The following is a 23,217-nucleotide window of genomic DNA, read 5'->3' as shown; positions in this document are numbered from 1 at the left end:
TGTCGCAAGTTGCAACAGGTTACTTTATGTTTCCATAGTTTACAGGCGATATTAATAAATTAAAAAAAAAACATATATTTATATAAAATTTATAAACTATGTAACTAATGAACATACTAATCTAATGTACAATAAAGCAAAGTTGCTTTCAAAACTGTGTCCAAGTTCTAAAATTACATAATTGTAAATAATCTAAAAATAATATAAACTTTACAAACCTATTTATTTCAAGTACAAACCCTTTTGATGTGATGTTAAAGTGCTTAAGATAATAGGTTTCAATTAGAAAAGCATACTTTTTCATTAAGTTGGCTATTGAGCTTCATTAATATTCATACAATCCTTTCAGTACTGTCTAGGTTTACTGGAATATTCCTTCTAGGCATAAATCCGCTATTATACCGTTCGATATCTTGATGAAATAAACAAAGAGGAGGTAAAGTGTTAAGTTTTCATTTACAACAATTTGTGTAATACAAGTTTTATATTCCCACTACCTGTTCTTGGAATAAGATTGGGATTAATCGAGACTTTAGACACTCGTTGAGTTATATTATCAACTTTTTTATTATTATTTATTACATACAAAATACAGGATTATAAAACTCCATTTCTATTTGAAGACAAAGCATAGAAGGGAACCAGAGACAACATATACTACACATTAAAATACTCTCACATATGTTGCCATGATGGATGCAGTGTCGCCATTACTGAAAAATTTAAATGTGCAATAGCTATCCCTATAATCACTTGGTCCTTCTATAATTATACCATACATAGCTAGGTACCATACCATACATAGGTAGCATTTATTCTTCAATTACTTCTACCGGTTCTTCTAAAGGTTGTCTTATCAAAGGTGGTATTTACATATTTATTTATTTAACTGTTTATTGCACCAAAAACATAAAAATAATCAATGATATATAAACATTTCAACTGAAAAATATACCTATATATTATATATATATATATATATATATATATATATATATATATATATATATATATATATATATATATATATGGTATAATTATAAGATGACCAAGTGTTTGCACATTTTTGTTTTTCAGTAATGACAATAATATTAACAATAATTACTTCTTTTCTTTAATAAATAATCAAAGAATGAATGCTACCCATTCATTCTTTGATTACTTCTACCCAAAGGTTCTCTGGAAGAGATTACTTAGCAATAAGATCGTCTCTTGTGCTACGAATATATACTATACATACTGAAAGTCCTACAACAATAAATGTACTCGTAAAACTGGTGCAATAAAGTGCTAAATAAATAAATGTAGGCTGATTAGGCTACTGCAATGGATTTTGCCCTCTACTGCCATCAACCCCATTTTTCCAGTTCGAAGGACTATATCTACAAGACAAGGTTCATTGGGTATCGGAGCGATGATTTCAAAGGAAAAACTTCGTTGCAAATTATTTGTTTGAACGGAACCCGTCCGTTATCAGAGTCGCTATCAAGAGGGAGGGCGCAGTAGAATACAATTTTAATATATTAAAATATATATATATACTTGTTTTTGCTAACATCGGGTTAAATTTTTCCTGTCTCTGAAGTTTACAAAACAAACATTTACAAAATTTCTATAAAATTAGTTGAATGGTTTCGGAAATCAATGAAAACAATTTATATTATTTATATATTATTATATTATATATTACTAGACGTATGATCCCGGCATAGAATAGGTCCCCCTTGCTTATCCAAGGGTGTCGTAAGAGGCGACTTAAAAATGCGAGGAATGGGCGTCCCTATTAAAATATCTCCAAAGACTAATTGCGATTGCCAATCCGCCTGCTAAGCATGGCAACTACTAGCAAACACCCCCAAGGGGAAGACTATGTTTAGTAGTGGACAGTTAAAGGCTGATACGATGAAGATAATTACTAGCGATCTGCACTGACACTTGCATGGATAAAGTAAACTATTTCAACCTATATTCTCACTAATATTATAAAAGTGAAAGTATTTTTTTTTTATGAGTAATAATGGAATGGTAACCCCACCCGCGCAATCGGTATACACCGGCGGGGCACCAGTGAAAGATAATAGGTGAGGATGAAGCAGGTCAATTAGCCCATCGTGACGAATTCAACAAGAATTGTTCACGATGGTTTCAAGGGAAAACCACGTGGAGGTCAACCTAATAGGGCATATTGCTAGCAATGGGACAGTCAAACTCCATTGCTAACAATCCCTTTCCCCCCAATAAGAAAGTATTTGTTTGTTTTATATAGCGTCTTAACTTACCCAACTCGACCAATCCCTATGAAATTTGGTATACACTTACTAAATGTAGAAAAAAAAAAGATGAAGAAAGATATAGGCTATTTTTTATTTCAGTCAGTGAACATGTCTCACTCACGTAGACAAAGGATGCGTGTAGAGGCCACGAAATACAGCAGGTATTTAAATATAAAAGTTTATGATAGAAACATTTTCCTACTTTTATTATAATACGAATCTTTCTTAAAAATATAATATTTATGTGCAAACAAATAAATAAGTAATTCTCGATATTGGAATACAAATATAAACAGCCAGAACAAAGTTTCGATTGACATAATTCAGTAGATAATAAGTCAAATACAAACAATATTGCTATTTATTTGTCTTTCAAAAAATAAGTGTCTTAATCAATAAAGTTATATTCCCTTTTAAAAGTATTCTAACTCAATTTTAAACAACTTTAACAAGAAGGAAGAGCTCAATTTGTAAAGCTGCAGGAATTCTTAACAGATTTTGTTCATTTTTACGTAAATCAAAACGTATTACTATCATCGCTACATAGTATAAAACAAATCTATCTGTCCTTATGTATGCTTAAATCTTTAAAACTACGCAACGGATTTTAATGCGGTTTTTTTTTTTAATAGATAGAGTGATTCAAGAGTTTATATGTGTAATATATTCATAGTAAAGTAGAGAAACACTGATAATTTTAGAGGTGTCTAATGTGATGTAATGTGCACACGTGCGAAGCCGGGGCTGGTCGCTAGTATTATTATAATTCGGTGATTTTTTTTAATTTACCGGATTTGCTCCCATGTGGATCTCGTACAAGTTTTTAAGATATTAAATTGTTATATTGTTGCGAATAGAAAAAATATAAATTATCTATTAGTAAATCAAAAGAAAGAGGGGAGAAGGGTTGTTAGTAATGAGGAGGTTAGTCCCCACGATTAATATTATATCCTGTCAGGTCGACCTCCACGCGGTCTGCCCAGGAAGCCATTGTGGCTAATTCCTGGTAAATACGTGACGATGGGCCAACTGACCTGTTTTAATCCTCACATATCATCTCTCTATTCCTATATTCCTATGTGGTCCCGCCTCTCTCTTTCGAGTGCCGTAAGAGGCGACTAAAGGAATTTTATGGTCGGGGGATGGACAGCAGCATCCCTCTTAAAACATCACCAAAACTTCCCTTGCCAAGCGTGGTAACTACTGCCAAAATCCTTAAAGGAGGAGGCCTATATGTGGCAGTGGACAGTAAATGCCTGAAATCATCTCTCAATGGTATCCTGCCAATGTATACCGTTAACACAGGCGAATGTACCATTCAATTAACATCTATTAAAAAATAAACAAAAGAGAAATAACAATATACCACTTTTAAGCACATTTATTTCCTTCAATTAATAAATATAAATAATCAATGAAACAATAAAGCATTATAAATAAAAAATAAAACATTAAAATATAAGTAGAAACATGTATGTATGAAAGCAACAAGTTCCTACATACATCAAGTGTCCCGCTTCGTAAACACGCCACCATTGGTAAATATTCCCTTTTGGATAATTAAGAGGGACGTTCATCATGCTGAACAAATAAAAAATGTGTTATTATTTTAGCATTAACATGTGAATGGGCGATTCATGTAAATTTTGCATTGCTTTAAGAGTATTTACAGTTCTTTCGCGTAATAAAGAAACAACTAGGGACGCGTATCGTTTTCGTCGTAGCAAAATTCTTCTTTTTTTATCCGACTTCAAAAGAAGAAGGTTTGTACTCTTTAGTTGTCAAATTCAAGAAATAAAATAATATTTTAATGTTTATTTGTCGTTTTTTTTTGCGCTTCATGATGATAACTACATGCACTAGAACTAGAGTTTTTAATAACATAATGTGATTTAATCAAATTGTCATTTTAGGCCAGATTTTCTGAAAATTGCCTTAACAGTAAACGTTTAAGTTAAAATTAAAAAAAAAAAAAACTGTCTTTTCAAAATTTGGGACTTGTAAATTTGGCTGTACGTTAATAGACAGTGAGGTTTTAAACGAAATTATAAATATAGATGGAGTCTGAAACGTCTCACTGTAACATTACTTTCTAATTGTCTATTTTAATTAATTATCCTTTACTTCGAAAAGTCAATGTCGTTTCTAGAACAATTTAATTTTCAAACTTAACCGATTAATGTAATTTTAACGGCAAAACGTTTAAGAGGCAGTTATTACAACACTGTTATTTCGGTTGATTTGATAAACCTGTTTACATTTATAAGACGTGAATGATTAATGACCAGATTAAAATAATTTTGCATTACAACTAAATTATAAAAAAAAACATACGCAACAAAAATATTTTGCACTAGTTTTTGCTCGTGTTTTCGACTGCGTGACTACAATTAGCCTGTATTCTTCTCCAGCTCTAAAAGTACGTGTGTACCTAATTTAACAGCGATTGGTTAAATCATTAAGGCGTTATAAGGTAACAAACAAACAAGCTCAGTTTCACATTTATAACATTAGTAAGAATTGATAAACAAACTCACTTTCAAATTCGTAAGTGTATAAAAGTAAGGTTGTCTGTTTGTTACCATAAAACTCCTTACCAATCAATTCTTCGAAATTTCGTATTCATGTATTATACTATTTAAGATAGAGATGGATATAAGCTATTTTACATATACAATACATAATTGTATCATTATATATTAAAAAAAACACACACAAAATGTTTGTTATATCTTACAATATAACTATAGCCCGCGGCTTTGCACGTGTAAAAATCTTTTCTTAGTAGATTATGTTATAGAATATGTTTCAAGTTTCAGCATTTTATATTTAAAGGATTTTACATTACTGCAGCGGTCAGCAACTGAGGCATTGATGGACGAACGTGCAAATGTGGGTCGAGGCGTAGCCGAGGCATACATACGAGAGTGCTATTATTATATATATTTTTTCAGACTTTGTAGTTTTGCCTGTGCGTTGATACTCAAACAGGATAAACGATTTTATATATTTAGATAATTTAAAAGTTTCATGGAAATTACTTTATTTTTAAATTAGTGTTAACGTTATTACAAGATCAACTATACGCCTATTGGGGAGAGAAGGAATTGTTAGTAATGGAGATTAACAGTCCCATTGCTAACAATATACCTTATTAAGTGGACCTCCATGCGGTTTCCCGTGGAAACCAGAGTGATTGATTTATTATTGAACTCGTCACGATGGGCCAACTGACCTGCTTCATCATCATCTCTCATCCTTCACTGGTACCCCGCCAATATATACTGATAGCACAAGCATTTACCATTTTGTTATCATCCATTAAAAAAAAAGCTATACGCTTATTTATAGCTGAGAGATATTATACCTATTAATAGGTGCTTAATAATAAAAGCGTGGAAATAATTGTGGGCGTTTGTTAGCATGAAATCATTTGTTGCCGAACAAAGATATCGGCCAATAAATCTTCCTGTGGGGATACAAACACAATCGGCCCTGAAGGCAGATTACGAGAATATCACCGGTAATAATTACCTACAATAAACACGTCTGACGTATTATTGTTGTTTATTTACACAAATATATTGTAAGAAGTAATACATATAGTCTTATCATGATAAATACTTTGGAATCTTTTTTTTATTTTATTTTTTTATACAACTTAGAATGCCAAACAAGCTGACGGCCCACCTGAAGGAAAGTGGTAACCGTCGCCTATAGACATGAGCAGTACCATGGACATAACAAAGTATACTGTTTCGCACATGATACCCCCATGCGTTGCCATTCCTGAGGACTCATGTTATTCCACTGTACCCTGTAAATTCACGCCATATCCCACCCTTCAAAGCGAAACACAACTGCTTCACGGTAGGAACACGAATGGGACAGAGGTACCCAAGCAAACGACTTTTGTACAAAGCCTCCCTCTGATAAACAAGTATATTGTAAGAAGTAATACAGATAGTCTTACATGATAAATATTTTCTTATTTTTTATTTTTATTAGTTATACTTCTAGCGTCAAATAGCTACCATCTTTTTTCTTTTCTCCTCTACCCAAAGGTTGTCTGGAAGAGATTGCTTTAGTGATAAAACCACCTTTTGTACTTCATAAGTGTAATATATATTTATCTTACTTTAATTGATGCAATAAACAGTAAATAAATAAATATTTTAATTCTAAAAAACTGTTTATCTAAATAGTGTTTAACAAAACTCTAAATGATTACATATTATTTAATTTTTTTTTTCTAGCATGGGGCAAAATAGTATGTGTCTCACCTGATGGTAAATGACTACCATCTTTAACACTTTGAACACCTGCAACATTAGAGTATTAGTAGATGTGCTGTTGGCCTTTTAAAAAGGAATATGATCTTTTCTTGAAAGTTACGATGTCATATCTTTGGAAATACTATAGCAATTTTTTATATTTTTTGTGTCAAAATCTGTAAATTATTATGTTTATACACGCAGTAATAAATTGTATTTTTTTATGAATGCAGAGTTCGAAAAGTTGTTATCTGTCAAGAAGATCCTGAAAAAAAACTTTACAGTTACTGTTTTAAATCTCTTTGAACATAAAGTGTATTTATTTAAATGTACTATAGGCTTTGTTCAATGAGTGTTTTTTTAATAATAAATTTAAAAGGGAGATCAGAAATATCGTTCGATATCTTATTTAAACATTTAATGCACCTTCCCATAAAAGTTCCTATTAACTTTTTTTCTAAATGGTACTTTATATATGCAGTTGATGATTCCTGCGTATATACTCGTACAAAATGTTTGCCTATATGTATAGTGAAGCTACGGTGAAAATATTTGCTTCCCTAAATTTCCCTCGTAGTGATTCACGACTTCCTATAGAATAAATTGCGCCAATAGCAGGCTTTTCCTTTAGGCATAATCTGGTGTTCCACACCCTTTTGTAGTAAGACCTTTAGACATTGTATTGGTATCTATCTATCGTAAGTTTAACTTTTTTTTGTGATAAGATTAATGTCTATTGAAATTGCAAGGCTGTTTTCGCATAGATAAGAAAAAAGTCGAAACAGTTGTCAGGAACGACAAATAGAGTAAGTTCATAAAATTCCCTTTGTATATGTATGTATATAGACATAGATAAAAAATAGTTTACCTTTTTTTTCTCTACTTTTTAAATCAGTACAGTAAAAGGCAACTTCTATTTTATTAACTGAAATTATTTATTTGCGTAAGAAACAATAAAAAAAAATTGCCAATAAATATTAACACCCGTTATATATAAGTACATTCTGTATAAATAAGTCCTAAGAGATATTCAAAGAAATTTAATAGTCGAGTGATGGGCAACAGTGTCCCTTTTTAAACATAACCAGACCCTAACTGCAGTTACCAATTGCCTACCAAGCGTGACAACTACTAGCAAAACTCGCCTTATGGGGGAGATCTATATTCAGCAGTGGACAGTTACCAGCTGATATGATATGTTCCCACTCTTTAAAGTGACACATAGCTATGTAATCATAGAGGAGGAAAGAGAATATTAGTAATAGGATCTAACAACCCCATTGCTAGCAATATTCCCTGTCAGGTCGAACTTTACGCATTTTCCCCTAGAAACCTTAGTGTTTTCCTCCTCATCTACCATCACTCACTGGTGCTTCGCCAGTGTATACTAATAACGCCAGTGTATAGTAGTGGGACAGAAGTACCCAAACAGACGAATTTTCACAAAGTCTCCCTGTGGTAAATTGGTATTGCGTGACTTTTTAACATAACACAATGATACAATGTCAACTGGCGCATCTAAACCGCAACAATTTACTAATTCACGTCTACTATATAGTTTGTTTGTCCACATATTTAGGATAGTAATAAGTAGGATGCGGCGAGACACGCCCGCCACCATTTCATTATCGGCTCGAATTTCAGCCATTACATATCGACCCGCGATTTTAGGAATCGAATGATTGCCTCGGGCTGTCAGCAAATATGTATCCACGTTATTAGTGGAAATTGCTCCAATAAATATTTATATGGTCACATGTGAAAGAAAGAAAGATATTTGAGGCATTCGAAATATGGGCATATGGACATGGAGGAGAATGAAAAGGATAAGCTGGACAGAAATAATAAAGAACGAGGAAGTCTTGAAAAGAGTAAATCGGAAAAGAACATTATTAAAAACAATAGAGAATAGAGGAGGTGAAATGCTAGGCCACCTTAGACGACATGACGATTTTATAAAGAGCATACTAGAAAGAAAAATAGAGAAAAGAGCAAAAGAGGATGGGAACCCTTCTGGGTCTTCCCCTTCCAATCGCCTACTTACTACCTATAACTACATGAAACAGATAAAAGAGACACTAGGTGTCTTGTCGTATAGGGAGGTCAAAGATTTTTTTTTTATTCAACTTATAATGGCAAACAAGCTTGGTATAGAGCAGGCTGAAAAAAAAATGCATGAAGTAATTGTCCCGACCAAAGGAAACTCTTAAATAAGAAAAAAATATGAAGGAAAGTGTACATCATACGTAGACGTAGTATCATGTACCCACGTACTGATAGATTAGCAATGCAATTACAAAAACGTGACGAGAAAATTGTTATACTAGTGTGCGTTTAATGTAAATGTGTGCAATGTTCTGAATTTATATTTTTTATACAACTTAGAATGGCAAACAAGCTGATGGCTCACCTGATGGAAAGTGGTAACCGTCGCCTATAGACATGAGCAGTACCATGGACATAACAGAGTACACTGTTTCGCCCATGATAACCCCCATGCGTTGCCATTCCTGAAGACTTAGATATTATTCCTCTGTACCCTGTTAATTCACTGCCACATCCCACCCTTCAAACCGAAACACAGCCATGCAAACACAACTGCTTCACAGTAGAAACACGAATGGGACAGAGATGCCGAAGTGAACGATTTTTGTACAAAATTCGTTTACTTCGGCATCTCTGTCATGTTTGTTTCCCTCTGGTGAATATAGAATTGAAATTGCAAAAATCCACGTATTTGTTATTATTTTTGTTCGAATCTGTGAACGTTCAGAGGTTTATTTGGATTATATTAAATAATTTTTCTACCAATTCTTAAACAAAATATTTCTGATGGTTGAAATGAGATAAATATTTACAACACAATTACGTGGAAATGTGCATATTTGTAGTTTTTTCCTAATTTATAATATGTTTAGATATAGTAATTTAACTCTAGGCAACTATACGAGTACTCATGTAAAACTATGCTTAAACATATAAAAATAATCACAACCTATTATCCTATTCCCGCCAAATCAGATTATATTGTGTACGTGAATTTCCTACTGTTCTATCTTGCTCTAACATATTCTTCTTTATATAAACTGGAAATCTTTTAGATGGCTAGTCTTTATAATCTAAGATTGTTGTATGGTATATTGATTTAAGAAGAAAAATGTCCAAACACAACACATTTACAAATAAATTGACACTAGACAATTGTTACGTAACAAAGCAAAATATGTACATAAAGACGTCAAGCGCGTCGTCGATCAACTATCGATCCTAAATTCCTTTTTAAAAAATACATCCCCACTGAGGTGTGCGTCTCTTTGCGTTTCGCTTTGATTGGCTGGTCACAATTTGACGTGACGTGAAGTTATAAATATTAAGAAAAAATATAAAAATTGTCTAGGTACAATTTTTACACTTCGTTCATACAATTATTACATAAACAATTTAAACTTTATACGGTTATTAGTTGACAATAATTTTTATTTTTACAGGTAGATCATAGGTAGGTATCTACGTAAGCTTCGTAAGCATAGAAAAAAAATATTATTTTCATCTATATGCTGTAAGTCTAACAATAAATGTTTTTCCGAAATGTTTTTCTATTCTACAAAGCAATGGTAAATAAACCGTTCCAAATCATACGATACGAAGATTAAATAACTTGTTTCAATAACCTGTCAATGCCCTTTGACAGGTTATATAAACACTTGAATTCTTGGGTGAAATAGAGAAATGGCTAAATTTCTCACAAGAATCAACACCAACATGGCATTATATACGAAAATTCTCAGCATATTCCGATGCGAATATAATCGAATCAAAGACCCACCCTAGATAACTTTGTGAAAGAATTCAATCCAAAAGGAAACGATAAATATATCCTTATATCAATGAATTCCTGGTTAGATAAATATTTAAAGAACGTAATATATTACAGTAACACGACATCAGAAAAACCAATATACATTATTTCTGTATCTTATACTGATACTCAAAACCTTTATGAATAAGGATTTTCTTTGATGAACTGGCACGATACCGCCTAACGTTTTATTACTTTGAGTCGACTTTCAGCATAAAGTTTTTAATACCGGTATTGCAAACAGATAAGAGTACGGGTTCAACCCTTATAGAAAAAAAATGGCATTTATATATCTAGAACTAAGGTGTTACGCTTCGTTACCTTGTAATTTTACAGGTTTCAAACGAAAATACAGCCATACAAATCAGCTGTGGGATAGAGTAAAACACAAGTGGAATAAAGTTTTATTTTTAACGAATTTTCTATAGTCTTTATTTAAAATTCAAATTATTCAAATAGGCTTGTTTACAAGCACTTTTAAATCATTTTTTTTTTTAGTCTACTACAGGGTTCGGAAGGTTGTTATCTGTTGAGAAGAATCCACAAGAAAATTAACAGTTACTCTTAAATCTCTGTTAACATATATTTATTTAAATGTACTATGTTCAAAATTACATGGTCATTAAAAAGTCTGTACATGATCGACTAATCTTGGTGAACCTGTCAAATTTTAGCCTGAAATCACAAATTCTAATTCTACCAGGATTCATATTTCCTGCCAATTTGATCTATTTAATATGATCAATAAAAATATAAACATTCTCTATAAGGTTTGCGTATATTTGAAAGGATGTACAGATGGAAATTTATTACTCTTTCATGAGAAAACTACTGGATCAATTTTAAAATTAAATTTGGCAAACAGAGGGATTTATCCTAACTTAACACAGATGATATTTTATATACTGTTACATGCGAGTAAAGCCACGGAATATAGATAATAAATTATAAATATTAAAGTTAGTTTGTTACCTTTTTGAGCTCAATTAATGGTCATGAAATTTTGTATACACGAACTATTTGAGATGGAGACTGGACTTTTGCTGCTTTTTTATAACAATACTAGCAGCCCGGTACGTGCTTCGCTACGTATAAAGTGAAATAATAAAAAAAATTAAAAAGTATATTAAACTTTAAAAATATAAACACAAAGCACTAATTATCGCTGACAATTTGCTTTAATCGAAGCACGTCCAAAATGAAATAACCGCATGAATGGCATAACAACATGCTTGTACTGTCAACACTGAAAAAAGTTTCAATTTGACAGCACAATCCCCATCTTAAAAAAAAATTGAATTTGACACAAAAATCCCCATTTACTAAATGATCCGCCATCTATTGAATTCATTTGGTTACAAAAAATGTGACAAATGAAGAACCGCTCGACAGATTTTGTGCAAACTTCACATAAACCATCTACTAAATATTCCGAACAAAGCCTAAACATTTGGTTCGGATAGTGAGCCCGTTCTTGAGTTATAAAATTACAACGAAAAGTGGCATTAATTTTTATAAAGCGGACGATGTTTCGGGTAAATTCTAGTAGTGTATCTAGTACCTAGAAAGCGTAAATGGTGGATTTTATGTATAGATTATAATAATAATAATGGCGTTATCTGACATTCAACTGTTTATAACTACTCCTCTCCATCCAAAAGTTACCTGGAAGAGATCGCTTTTAGCGATAATGCCGCCCATTGTTTTCTCAGTGTGAACATTTCTTGAAATTGTTCGTATCTATTTATATTAAGTTTACTACTGTAATCTTTTGGAGAAAACAATAAAGAGTATCTATATATCGTAGGCAGAGATAACAGAAAATATAATTGACTGCACCGTCATCATAACAAAATTAAACTAAAACAGTAATTTTAAAATAATACATATAATACTCATATTACCTTTTTTTATGTAACTTAGAACAAGCTTACAGTCTACCTGATGGAAAGTGGCAACCGTCGCCTATAGATATGAGCAGTATCATGAACATAACAGAGTATACTGTTTCGCCCATGATACCCCCCATGCGTTGCCACTCCTGAGGACTCAGGTGTTATTCCTCTGTACCTTGTAAATTCACTGCCGACAACCGAAACACAGCCATGCGAATACAACTGCTTCACGGTAGAAACACGAATGGGACAGAGGTGCCCAAGCAAACGTCTTTCGTACAAAGTCTCCCTCTGGTAAACTTACCTGGTTACCTACATTATACATATATATATATATATATATATATATATATATATATATATATATATATATATATATATATATATATATATATATATATATATATATATGTATAATGTAGGTAACCATGTACATTATATGTGGGTCATAATCTCATATTCATACTAAAGAACACTCCACTAAGTCCTTGACAACATTCAGCTAAAAAAAGAATGCTCTCAAAATATAAAGGAACACTTAAAAGAATGGAATGTAGATACTTAGGATGGCATTGGGTTCAAGGATTTTATAAGATCAAAAAACAAGTTGTTATTAACGAACGGGATCCTCCTTTGTCTTTTTATCTTGTAAGAAGAAAATTAATATGATAATACTAGTTTTAACCTGCGACATTTCCCGTTTGACCGTAATATATTAATTGGTCAGGATAATAGTAGACTATGATCTTTTTCCCGTGGCCGCATGGGTGTCGTAAGAGGCGACTAAGGGAACTTAATGGCTCTCTTAAAATATCACCAAAGGCTAACTATGGTTGCCAACCCGCCTGACAAGCGTGGCAACTAATAGCAAAACCCCTCCATTATGGGGGAGGTCTATCTTCAGAAGTAAACAGTTAACAGGTAAATAGGTGATATGATATTGATGATGATGATAATCTTCATCAATATCATCATATTCATGCTAAATAGATATATATATATATATATATATATATATATATATATATATATATATATATATATATATATATATATATATATATATATATATATATATATATATATATATATATATCAAAGATCTCAACTGATTATACCTCTAAAGCGCCGAAAATTTACGAGCATACGAACTCACCTTCATGGTTATAATATTAGTACTTTAGGCTTGCTGGAAGAGAACTCTTTTAGAGTCAAGCTCGCCTTTGTACATTTACTTACCTCTGTCATATTTTTATGTACAATCAGTGTGTATAATAAAGTATAAATACGAGTAAATAACTCTATTTTTTAATATCATTTAAAAACTAACTATAACAGTGAAGAAATTGCAAAAGTTTTGTGAAGATGTTCGAGTATTTGTTACTAAATCTCAATGTTACTACTTCAAAACTTAGACGTAGCCTTGTACGTCTAAATTCATGCAAATTAATTCAATTAGTTATAAGTGACTGTAAGAATAAAGCGAATATATCATTGAAGTTATGTTTAAAAGTGTTTGAAGCTTTCCATGTCGAATTATTTTTTCGTTTGACATAACGATCTTTTAAATTAAATTCTGTTTTTAGAAAATATGTAATCATTATGCTACCTTCAAAAGAAAATAAAAGAATCGATCGCTGTCCAATTCCTTTTGTCAAGACTAGTTTTACCCAAAGACAGTATCAGTTTCATGCTCCTTATTTATATAATATAATATAGTAAATTAATTATATAACATTAAAAAAGCAAATAATAACATATTAAAAAAGATTCTAAAAGAATGGCTGGAAAGATTTGATTATGATGAGACTGAAAACTTGCTTGGTGTTGATAAAACTTACAGTACATAACCGTAATTGTATAGATTCAATATAGATAAGACGAATAGAGTTACTGGATTTATATATAGAAGTATATATAAAAGTATAAGAACAAACAAACAACAAGGGGTTTTACCAATAATTGCCACGCTTGGCAAGCGGATTGGCAACCGTAGATAGTTTTTTTTATACAATTTAGAATGGCAAACAAGAACGGCCCACCTGATGGAAAGTGGTAACCGTCGCCTATAGATGTGAGCAGTACCATGGACATAACAAAATATACTGTTTCGCCCATGATACCACCCATGCATTGCCATTCCTGAGGACTCAGGTGTTATTCCTCTGTACCCTGTAAATTCACGCCATATCCTACCCTTCAAATCGAAACACAGCCATGCAAACACAACTGCTTCACGGTAGAAACACGAATGGGACAGAGGTATCCAAACAATCGAATTTTGTACAAAGTCTCTCAAAATGTTTTAAGAGGGGCACCGCGCCGCTGCCCAATTTTTGACTATTAAGTTCCCTTAGTCATTTCTTACGACACTCACGGGAAAGAAAGGAGTGGCCCTTTATGTACCGAAACTGAACAGCGATAAAAATATATCATTTCTCATTATCTCCGAAATTTGTGAAGCGATTAATCTTTACCAACGGGTCTTTTTATACAAATTTTGTACGAAAGTCATCTCCTTGGGTACCTTTGTCCCGTCCATGTTTCTGCCGTGACGCAGAAGTGCTTGCATGGCTGTGTTTCGATTTGAAAGATATGCCAGTAAAATTGCAGCTAACAGTAAGCCATGTAGGTTCTGGCATAGAATAGGCCACCACTTCCTTTCTCGCTGATGTCGTAAGAGGCGAGTATGAGAGCTTATGGAGAGGGATGGACAGCAGCGTCTCTCTTAAAACATCACCAAAAGCCAAACTGCAGTTGCCAACCCGCCTGCCAAGTGTGGCAACTTCTAGCAAAACCCCTTTATGGTGGAGGCTATGTTCAGCAGTGGACAGTTAATAGCTGATACAACAACAACATAGGCAGCACAGTATAATAAACAACATTCATGTTTTCATTGTATTGTAGTCTTTATTATTGCGTTGAAAAAATTTTCACTGATACCTAATGTCTTGTTTGTTTTCTTTTAATTGTAATGAACAAAAGATTTGTTTACACCGCGTAAAAACAAAAGAAATATTATTGTTTGGCTTTTAATTTATAAAAGTGACGTGGGGCTGTTTTTGACGCTATCAATCTAATTAGATATCTATATATAATATATAAAACCAAGTCGTGTTTTTTTTTGATGGGTGAAAATGGTATGGTAACCCCACCTGCGCTAACGGGATACGCTGGCGGAGCACCAGTGAAGGGTGACAGATGAGAACAAAAACAGGCCAGTTAGCCCATCATGATGAATTCATCAGAAATTAACCATGATAGTTTCCAGGGAGAACCGCGAGGAGGTCGACCTGGTTAGGTGTATTGCTAGCAATGGGATTCTCAGTCTCCATTACTAACAATCTCTTTTCCCCCCAACTAAGTCGTGTTTGTTCAAACACTTGTAACTCGAGAACGACTGAACCGATTTTCATGATTTTTGATTTATTGAATTTGTCTGCGTCCCGAATAGTAGAATATTAAATTAAACACTACTAAAACTAATGGAAAATTGATGAAAAATAAAATAAAGGAAAAAACATTTACCCATAGAAAATGTTCATGGGTTTCATACCTGTTAAATATTTAGAGGTAATATTAATCCAGTCGGTACGGTAAATTCTCCTCTCAAATTAAAGAATCTATTTAAATAACGAAATATAGTTGATACTATATAGGTGATGATATATAAATGCTGATATTTAGATTTGTAATGAATAGATTACTGTTATGTGATGCGCAGAGAAGAAGAACATGTTTTAAGAAATGTCTTATGGATGGATATAAAGGTCTGTGAAAGATAATATCACTAGAAAGGGAATTAATACGGAAATGACTGTAAATAGAGATTAATGGAAGAGGAAACATATTACGCCGACCCCAAATAATTAAGATAAGGGAATGTAATCAAAGGGAGACTGTACAAAAGTCGTAAAAAGTAGTTGCTTGTGTCGAGTTTCAGCTGGGAAGCTTCTGTGCTTGGATGATTGTGTTTTAGTTTGAAATGTGGGATATGACAGTGAAATTACAGTGTCATCGTTATCATGTCATCCTTCATCTGCCCACTGCTGTATATAGGCTACTCCCATAGACTACAATACCATAGACTACCATAATAAACTGTCCTGAACTACCTGCATCTAATAAAACCTGCAAACCATTTGAGATTGGTACTCTATCTAGTAGGGGGTCATCTTGGATTGTGTTTGCCTATACACTTACTTACTGTAGATTTCACTTGAGTTCCTATTGGTTCTCGATTCTTGGAGTTATATGACCATTCCATTGACACATCAGCTTGCTTATCCTTCGAGCTATGTAGGTCACTTTATTCCAAATTACAGTGTATGAAGGCATAATCGTACCTTCTCCTTTCTTCTCAGGAATAGTATAAAGAGTACCGTGCTCTTACCGTTCATAGTACTTTCATGTCTATAAGCCAGGGTTGCCACTTTCCATCAAGTGGGGTATCAGCTTGTTTGCTATTCTAATTGTGATGTTATTGTTTCCAGGTGTAATCTCATGCTACGATGCTGGACGAGCTCGGCCCCACTGCGGAGTCCAACAGGTCAACAGCATACGTGAGCGACCTGCACAATGTCTACGTCACCTTCTACGACGAAATCAACAAAGTCTATATTAACGACACTCAGAATGGTACTGAGGTGAGTCACAACAATTAATTCAAAGCGGTTTTTTTTTATAAATGATAACTTTTTTTTATACAATTTAGAATGGCAAACAAGCTGACGGCCCACCTGATGGAAAGTGATAACCGTCGCCTATAGACATGAGCAGCACCATGGACATAACAGAGTATACTGTTTCGCCCATGATACCCCCCATGCGTTGCCATTCCTGAGGACTCAGATGTTATTCCTCTGTACCCTGTAAATTCACGCCATATCCCACCCTTCAAACCGAAACACAGTAATGCAAACACAACTAATTCACGGTTGAAACACGAATAGGACAGAGGTACCCAAGCAATCGACTTCTGTACAAAGTCTCCCTCTGGTAAAAGTGGAATAGTAATCCTGCTTGTGATATGGGTATGCGGTAAGGAGGACAAATGAGGACGAAAACAGGTCAGTTGGTCCATGGTGATTAATTCATCTGAAAGTAATCACGATGGTGTCTAGGAGAAACCACGTAGAGGTCGACCTGATGATTTGCCAACCATGGAGCAGCCGAACCACATTACTAACAATCCCCCCACAATATTATTGACTCTCTAGTTACCTCTCAATTTGCGAAACTTTATTAAAATCGTTTCGAAAATCAGTGTGAACGTACATAGTGACACAACACAAGATTTTTATAAATTAAAATACTCATATTTTAGAATCCAATTTATTTCTTATAATACTTTCTGTACCTAATATTGTTGCAAATATTGTTATAAATTAAAAAAAAATGATGAATTCTTTTTCATATTTCAGGTTATTGACCTATTAATCCTGTTACCATGTTTCATTATATCAAAGCCATTTCTAAATATACCTATATAGATACCTAACAATGTAATTCAATAAGCAGTACTTATTGTAATATTATAAGCGAAAAATTTATAGAACAATCAAGAAATTTGCAATTTCGATACAAATGCCCCAAGTGATATCCATAGAAACAATTTTTCGGGACGATTTATCATTTTCATAAATGTCGGAATATTATTGCTTATTACACTCTGTATATACAGAATATGATCAACATGGCATAAGAGAGCATAAATCATCAATATGCGAGAACTAAGGGTGGGTAATATATAGCTATATCTATATATTTTAGTTATAATATCTATATATATTGGCCTAATAATAACAGATATATTGTAGGTTATCCAATATATAATATTGAAAAAAAAAACCTGCTCGTAATGAATATAGATATCCGACTGGTATAGGTAATATCATAACGGGTGAAGACCGCAATATATAGATATCTGATATTACTCATCTCTAGGGAGAACAAGTATTCAATAGTACTACTCCTACAGAAGATAATGAAGAATTGATTTTGACGCCTTCCCTGCCGGAGTAGTGGGCATGTTGCTTTACGTGAATAGAGTTCAGGTTTCGATTTATGGTCACAAAAAATCAGGAAATAAACTTTTCTAATTTGGCAGAGCCTAACTGCGGTTGTCAATCCACCTGCCAAGCGTGGTAACTACTGGCAAAACTGACCTTCTGGGAAAGGCTTATGTTCAGCAGTGGGCAGTTAATGGCTGATATGATGATGATGATGATGAAGGTTGTGCCCCAGACGTTGTAGTTGTTTGGTTCCTTATAATATATCCCAGCTTCAGAACTAAGTGATTGGTGTGATCGTGTAGTAGTTATTAGTATTATTTGTGCAGGTCTACCAGTCATTCATCCTGCCATGGTGGCGCCAGGTGCTATGGACGGTGCTGTTCGCAGGCATGGTGGTTGTGGCCACCGTGGGGAACCTCGTCGTTATATGGATAGTGCTCGCCAACAAGAGGATGAGAAGCGTCACCAATTACTTCCTAGGTTTGTAAATTGTGGTACTCGATATAATAACAATAATTTACTAGAATTATTGTATAAAAGTTTTCTGTTCACTTAATATTGTTCACTTGATATTGCAGGCGTTCATAGTAATCACTTATCATCAGGTGAGCCGTATGCTTGTTTAACACCTTAGTGGTATAAAAAAAGGTAAATTATAGAATATATTGGACGTAATATATTCTATAATTTCCGTGGTGTCCTTTTTTAATGGGATGGATATAATAGCATGATAATCTCATCTGTGTTATTGGTATAAACGGGCGGAATATCAGTGAGGGAGGAAAAATGAGAATAAAGTCAGATCAATCAGGCACTATCATAATTCATTCATCAGGCATTAACCACGTTTTCTACATTCTATCAGTAGCTATTCCAAACTGTATAATAAAGCTAACATTGAAGTTAATTCCGACACGTCATGTCTCTAAACTTTTTGAATATTATTTTAATTTGATTCTTTCATGAAATTTCTTTTTTATGTACAATTTGATTAATCGCAAATTTTTACTTAAATCTATTAAAATAAATTTTTAATTTATATTAATTCTTACAATAAAAATTTTGCTGATATTAAAATTGGAATTTTAATTTTAGAGATGGGTTTAGAGAAACGATACCTCAAAATCGACCCCACTGTTTACCAACGGAAATTATGAAAGGCGCTCTTAGATATCTATTTTGCTTATTAATTTTGACGCCAACCACTTTACTGGCTTACCTATTGTGTTCTAGTTTGTTGAGAATATAGCATTGATTCCTGTCAAAAGAGCCAAAAAATGCACAAATGAAACCATTAGCTATGCAAATAGTATTTTTTTCATACAACTTAGAATGGCAAACAAATAGACATGAGCAGTACCATAGAAATAACAAAGATGCCATTCCTCTGTAGCGAAACACAGCCATGCAAACACAACTGGTTGAAACACGAATGGGACAGTTGAACAAAGAAGTAATTATTATATGCTTGAAACGCTTTGAACGTGTGCATTTTTTTTTTTTTATTGGGTGATAATGAAATGGTAACCCCGCCTGCGCTATCGGTATACACTGGCGGGGCCAGTGAGGGGTGATAGGAGACGATGAAAGCAGATCCGTTAGCCAATCGTGGCGAATTGTACTAAAACTAATCACGATAGTTTCCAAGAGGAACCGCGTGGAGGTCGACCTGATAGGGTGTATTGCTATGTTATGTTATGAAGTTATGTTATGTTATGTTATGAAGTTATGAAGAAATAAGACCCCATTACTAATATTTTTTTTTTCTCACAAGCGTTTACATTATGAAACAGCAATACAGTGATGACATTTAGTAGATAAACAAATAAACAATGTACCTCTTTATTCGCGACGTATAACAGTAGTATAGCTATTTAATTTGAGCGGATAATGTAAACATAATGCTTTTGAAGTGGCAAACAAGTTGAGTGATCCAAAAATAAAAGTGTATGCAGAGCAAGACAGAAGAAAATATTTTCAATCTAGTCCACACTTCTGTGTTTTGCTGATAATGGTGTCTCGTTTAAATATATCATTGCGTTTCATAATCTATTAGAGCCCTAATAACAAAGATTTCTGTAATTCCTTGTTTATAGCCTAAGAACAAAATCTTTGTCAGGGTCACGTGGGCCACGCGTACTCTTTTAAATCTATACCAAAATACTTTGTATTTGCGTCAGATAGAAACCTTTGAGGTAAAACAGAATCAGAGATGGAAACTTATAATTTGGATGTAAACGATATTTATTGAAAAAGTATTTATTGTTAGATAAGAAGTTTTCCTATATTTAACTAAAATTTTTTGATATTCGGTGTACAATTTTATGACAATATAATATAATAGATATATCAATTTCGATTTTGCTTATCTTTTAAAAGTTAATTTGAAACTTCATATATATATATATTAGTAGTTGCTTTACCAGTCTTTCCCAAAAAGAAAAAAACAATTTTATTATTTTATTATTTACAAGAAAACGTGTTAGAATTATATGAGTATTATTTACACGTCTGAAAATATAATAAATCTATTGTTTAGATAATACAGAAAAATATTATTATGATAATGGAAATCTTGACGTATGAAACATGATCGAGCATTAGTTACAATATTGTAATTCAGCTATAAAAACTGAACATGTGATAAATTGATCTAATACAGCTTCGAATGTCTAGCATGCTTGATGATCTCTATTATTTTATAAATTTTTCCAATAACTCACTTTCAACGATTATATTGGCAATAAATTTATTATGATCAGATACTTGGCAATGATTGTCACAGAAATCCATTCCACTTCATTCGTATTACATTCCAATTAATGACAAAATTAATTTAGAAACAACACTTGGCACTAATTCTCATAGAATTACAAATAATTGTTTGACTTTAATCTTGATAAAATTAATATAGGAACAACATTTGTAATTGTCATAAAACCACAAATAATTGTTCGACTTCGCTTTTGATAAAATTTAAATAATACATAACAATATTTTTTTTATATAATTGCAAGTAATTGTTCAAAAAATTGTCACAAAACAAAGAATAATTGTTAAAATTCAAGAATGAAGAAATTGATTTGGGAATAACAGTTTAGAATAGTTGTTATAGAATTTTGAATAATTGTTACACAACTGCTCCAATCGTGACGAAGTTCGGCCAACTCGAGATTTTGATAACTTACAATTGATAGTTTTTGCGCCCAGGTTATTTCCATAATATTTTTACAACAAAAGATGTTCTTTTTTGTTGAACAAAAACTAAAATTTAAATTACAATCAATTCCAATTCTATGACAATTATTATTAAGCAAATTTCTGCTTTTTTTTTTATTGCGTTATAAAATCTTAATTATGTATATCCTTTAAACTATTACTGAGCTGGATAATATGGTTCGGATTTGCATTTGTTCGGTTGTTACAAAAACCCTCCAAACTTTGGATGAAAAGTGACGTCACGCGAATAATTTGAATTAAAACTTTCTCCTTTTCCAATGAACCATATTATAGGTACATTTACAATTTCTATTGCTTCAAATCGGTCGTTTAACAATCCATTTTATAACAATTTTCACTTAAAGAGTTTCCCAAAAATTAAATAACATTATACGAGTATTATCGATAAGTACTTATATTAGTTTTTGCAACGACATTTTTTCCCGTTTTAGTCTTTAAACTTTCGTTAATATTTATAAAGTAAACAGTTTCTTGTATAAAAACAATCAGCTTATAAACATATGATAAAAATATTTAAAGCGATGTTTCAATACATTTCATTATCACACACAACAAATATGAAAATGATATGTTTCAACACATCATTTTTCATCTCATTTTTCATAGGTGTGTTTTGTCACGATTATTATAATAAATTGGGTAAATTTATTTACGAATACCAGAGGGAGACTTTGTACAAAAGTCGATTGCTTGGGTACCTCAGTCCCATTCGTGTTGCAACCGTGAAGCAGCTGTGTTTGCATGGCTGTGTTTCGGTTTGAAGGATGGGATATGGCGTGAATTTACTGGGTACAGAGGAATAACACCTGAGTTCCCAGGAATGGCAACGCGTGGGGGGTATCATGGGCGAAACAGTATACTCTGTTATGTTCATGGTACTGCTCATGTCTATAGGCGACGGTTACCACTTTCCATCAGGTAGACCGTCAGCTTGTTTACCATTCTGAGTTGTATAAAAAAAAAAAGAAAAAAAAATTAAGTTTACAACTTTTGGAAAGAAAACCGATGATTTACTCTTTTGTGACCAATTACAAATGAGGACTCTTTTTTTTAATTATTAGGCATATTACATTCTATTTTTCTTTAGAAATACACTTTATTTATACGATTATTAATTCACTGAGAAAATTTTTGAGTTTATAACTTACAAACAGCCGAAGTAAAGGAATAAATATTGTATAATTCTTATCAAAGTAACGGCGAAGCAAAAGTTTTCATACATATACGAGTATACAAAAACTTCTGTTACTTTTTAATTGGGTAAGGAAGGAAAACTAATGTTTTCCACTTTTACTAACTAGCTGCTGGTTACAAATGAGGATCGTTTACTTTCTACTTAGCATTGTATTGCTATTATTTACGCTCGAAGTGTTTTGTGTCTTCATTCATCATTCTCACTTCGTACAGCTAAAGAGCTGCATGTTTTTGCAACTTTATAAAATCTAGACTGACTGAAATGAGAATAGACTATTTGTGGGCCCCCGAGCTCCTTCTTACACATTTTTTTTTATAAATAAATACAGATTGTGTAAATGTTATAAAAATATATTTGAAAATAATTTTACAAATAAATTAATTATAACTTATTTATAAATAACTTATCTCATATCATACATTAATATACAAAGTAAAAAGCTAATTAAAATTTTGTTACAAATACGA

General features: G+C 32.7%; 1 protein-coding gene across 3 annotated transcripts in view; it reads left to right on the top strand.

Annotated features, from left to right (window-relative positions):
- LOC113515469 (tachykinin-like peptides receptor 99D) overlaps window positions 1–23,217 on the top strand; it is a 195,770-nt gene that overhangs the window by 134,381 nt on the left and 38,172 nt on the right. For all 3 annotated transcript variants that reach the window (XM_031911155.2, XM_031911158.2, XM_026899695.3), the window contains exons 2-3: window positions 16,795–16,947; window positions 18,642–18,795. In XM_031911155.2, the coding sequence (XP_031767015.1) occupies window positions 16,813–16,947; window positions 18,642–18,795 (289 nt within the window). In that variant the 5' untranslated portion in view covers window positions 16,795–16,812. The remainder of the gene's footprint in view (window positions 1–16,794; window positions 16,948–18,641; window positions 18,796–23,217) is intronic.

The sequence above is a fragment of the Galleria mellonella genome, unplaced genomic scaffold (assembly GCF_026898425.1).
Source record: "Galleria mellonella isolate WM207_F2 unplaced genomic scaffold, CSIRO_AGI_GalMel_v1 utg173, whole genome shotgun sequence".
Lineage (NCBI taxonomy): Eukaryota > Metazoa > Arthropoda > Insecta > Lepidoptera > Pyralidae > Galleria > Galleria mellonella.
This window is presented reverse-complemented; position numbering and strand designations above follow the sequence as displayed.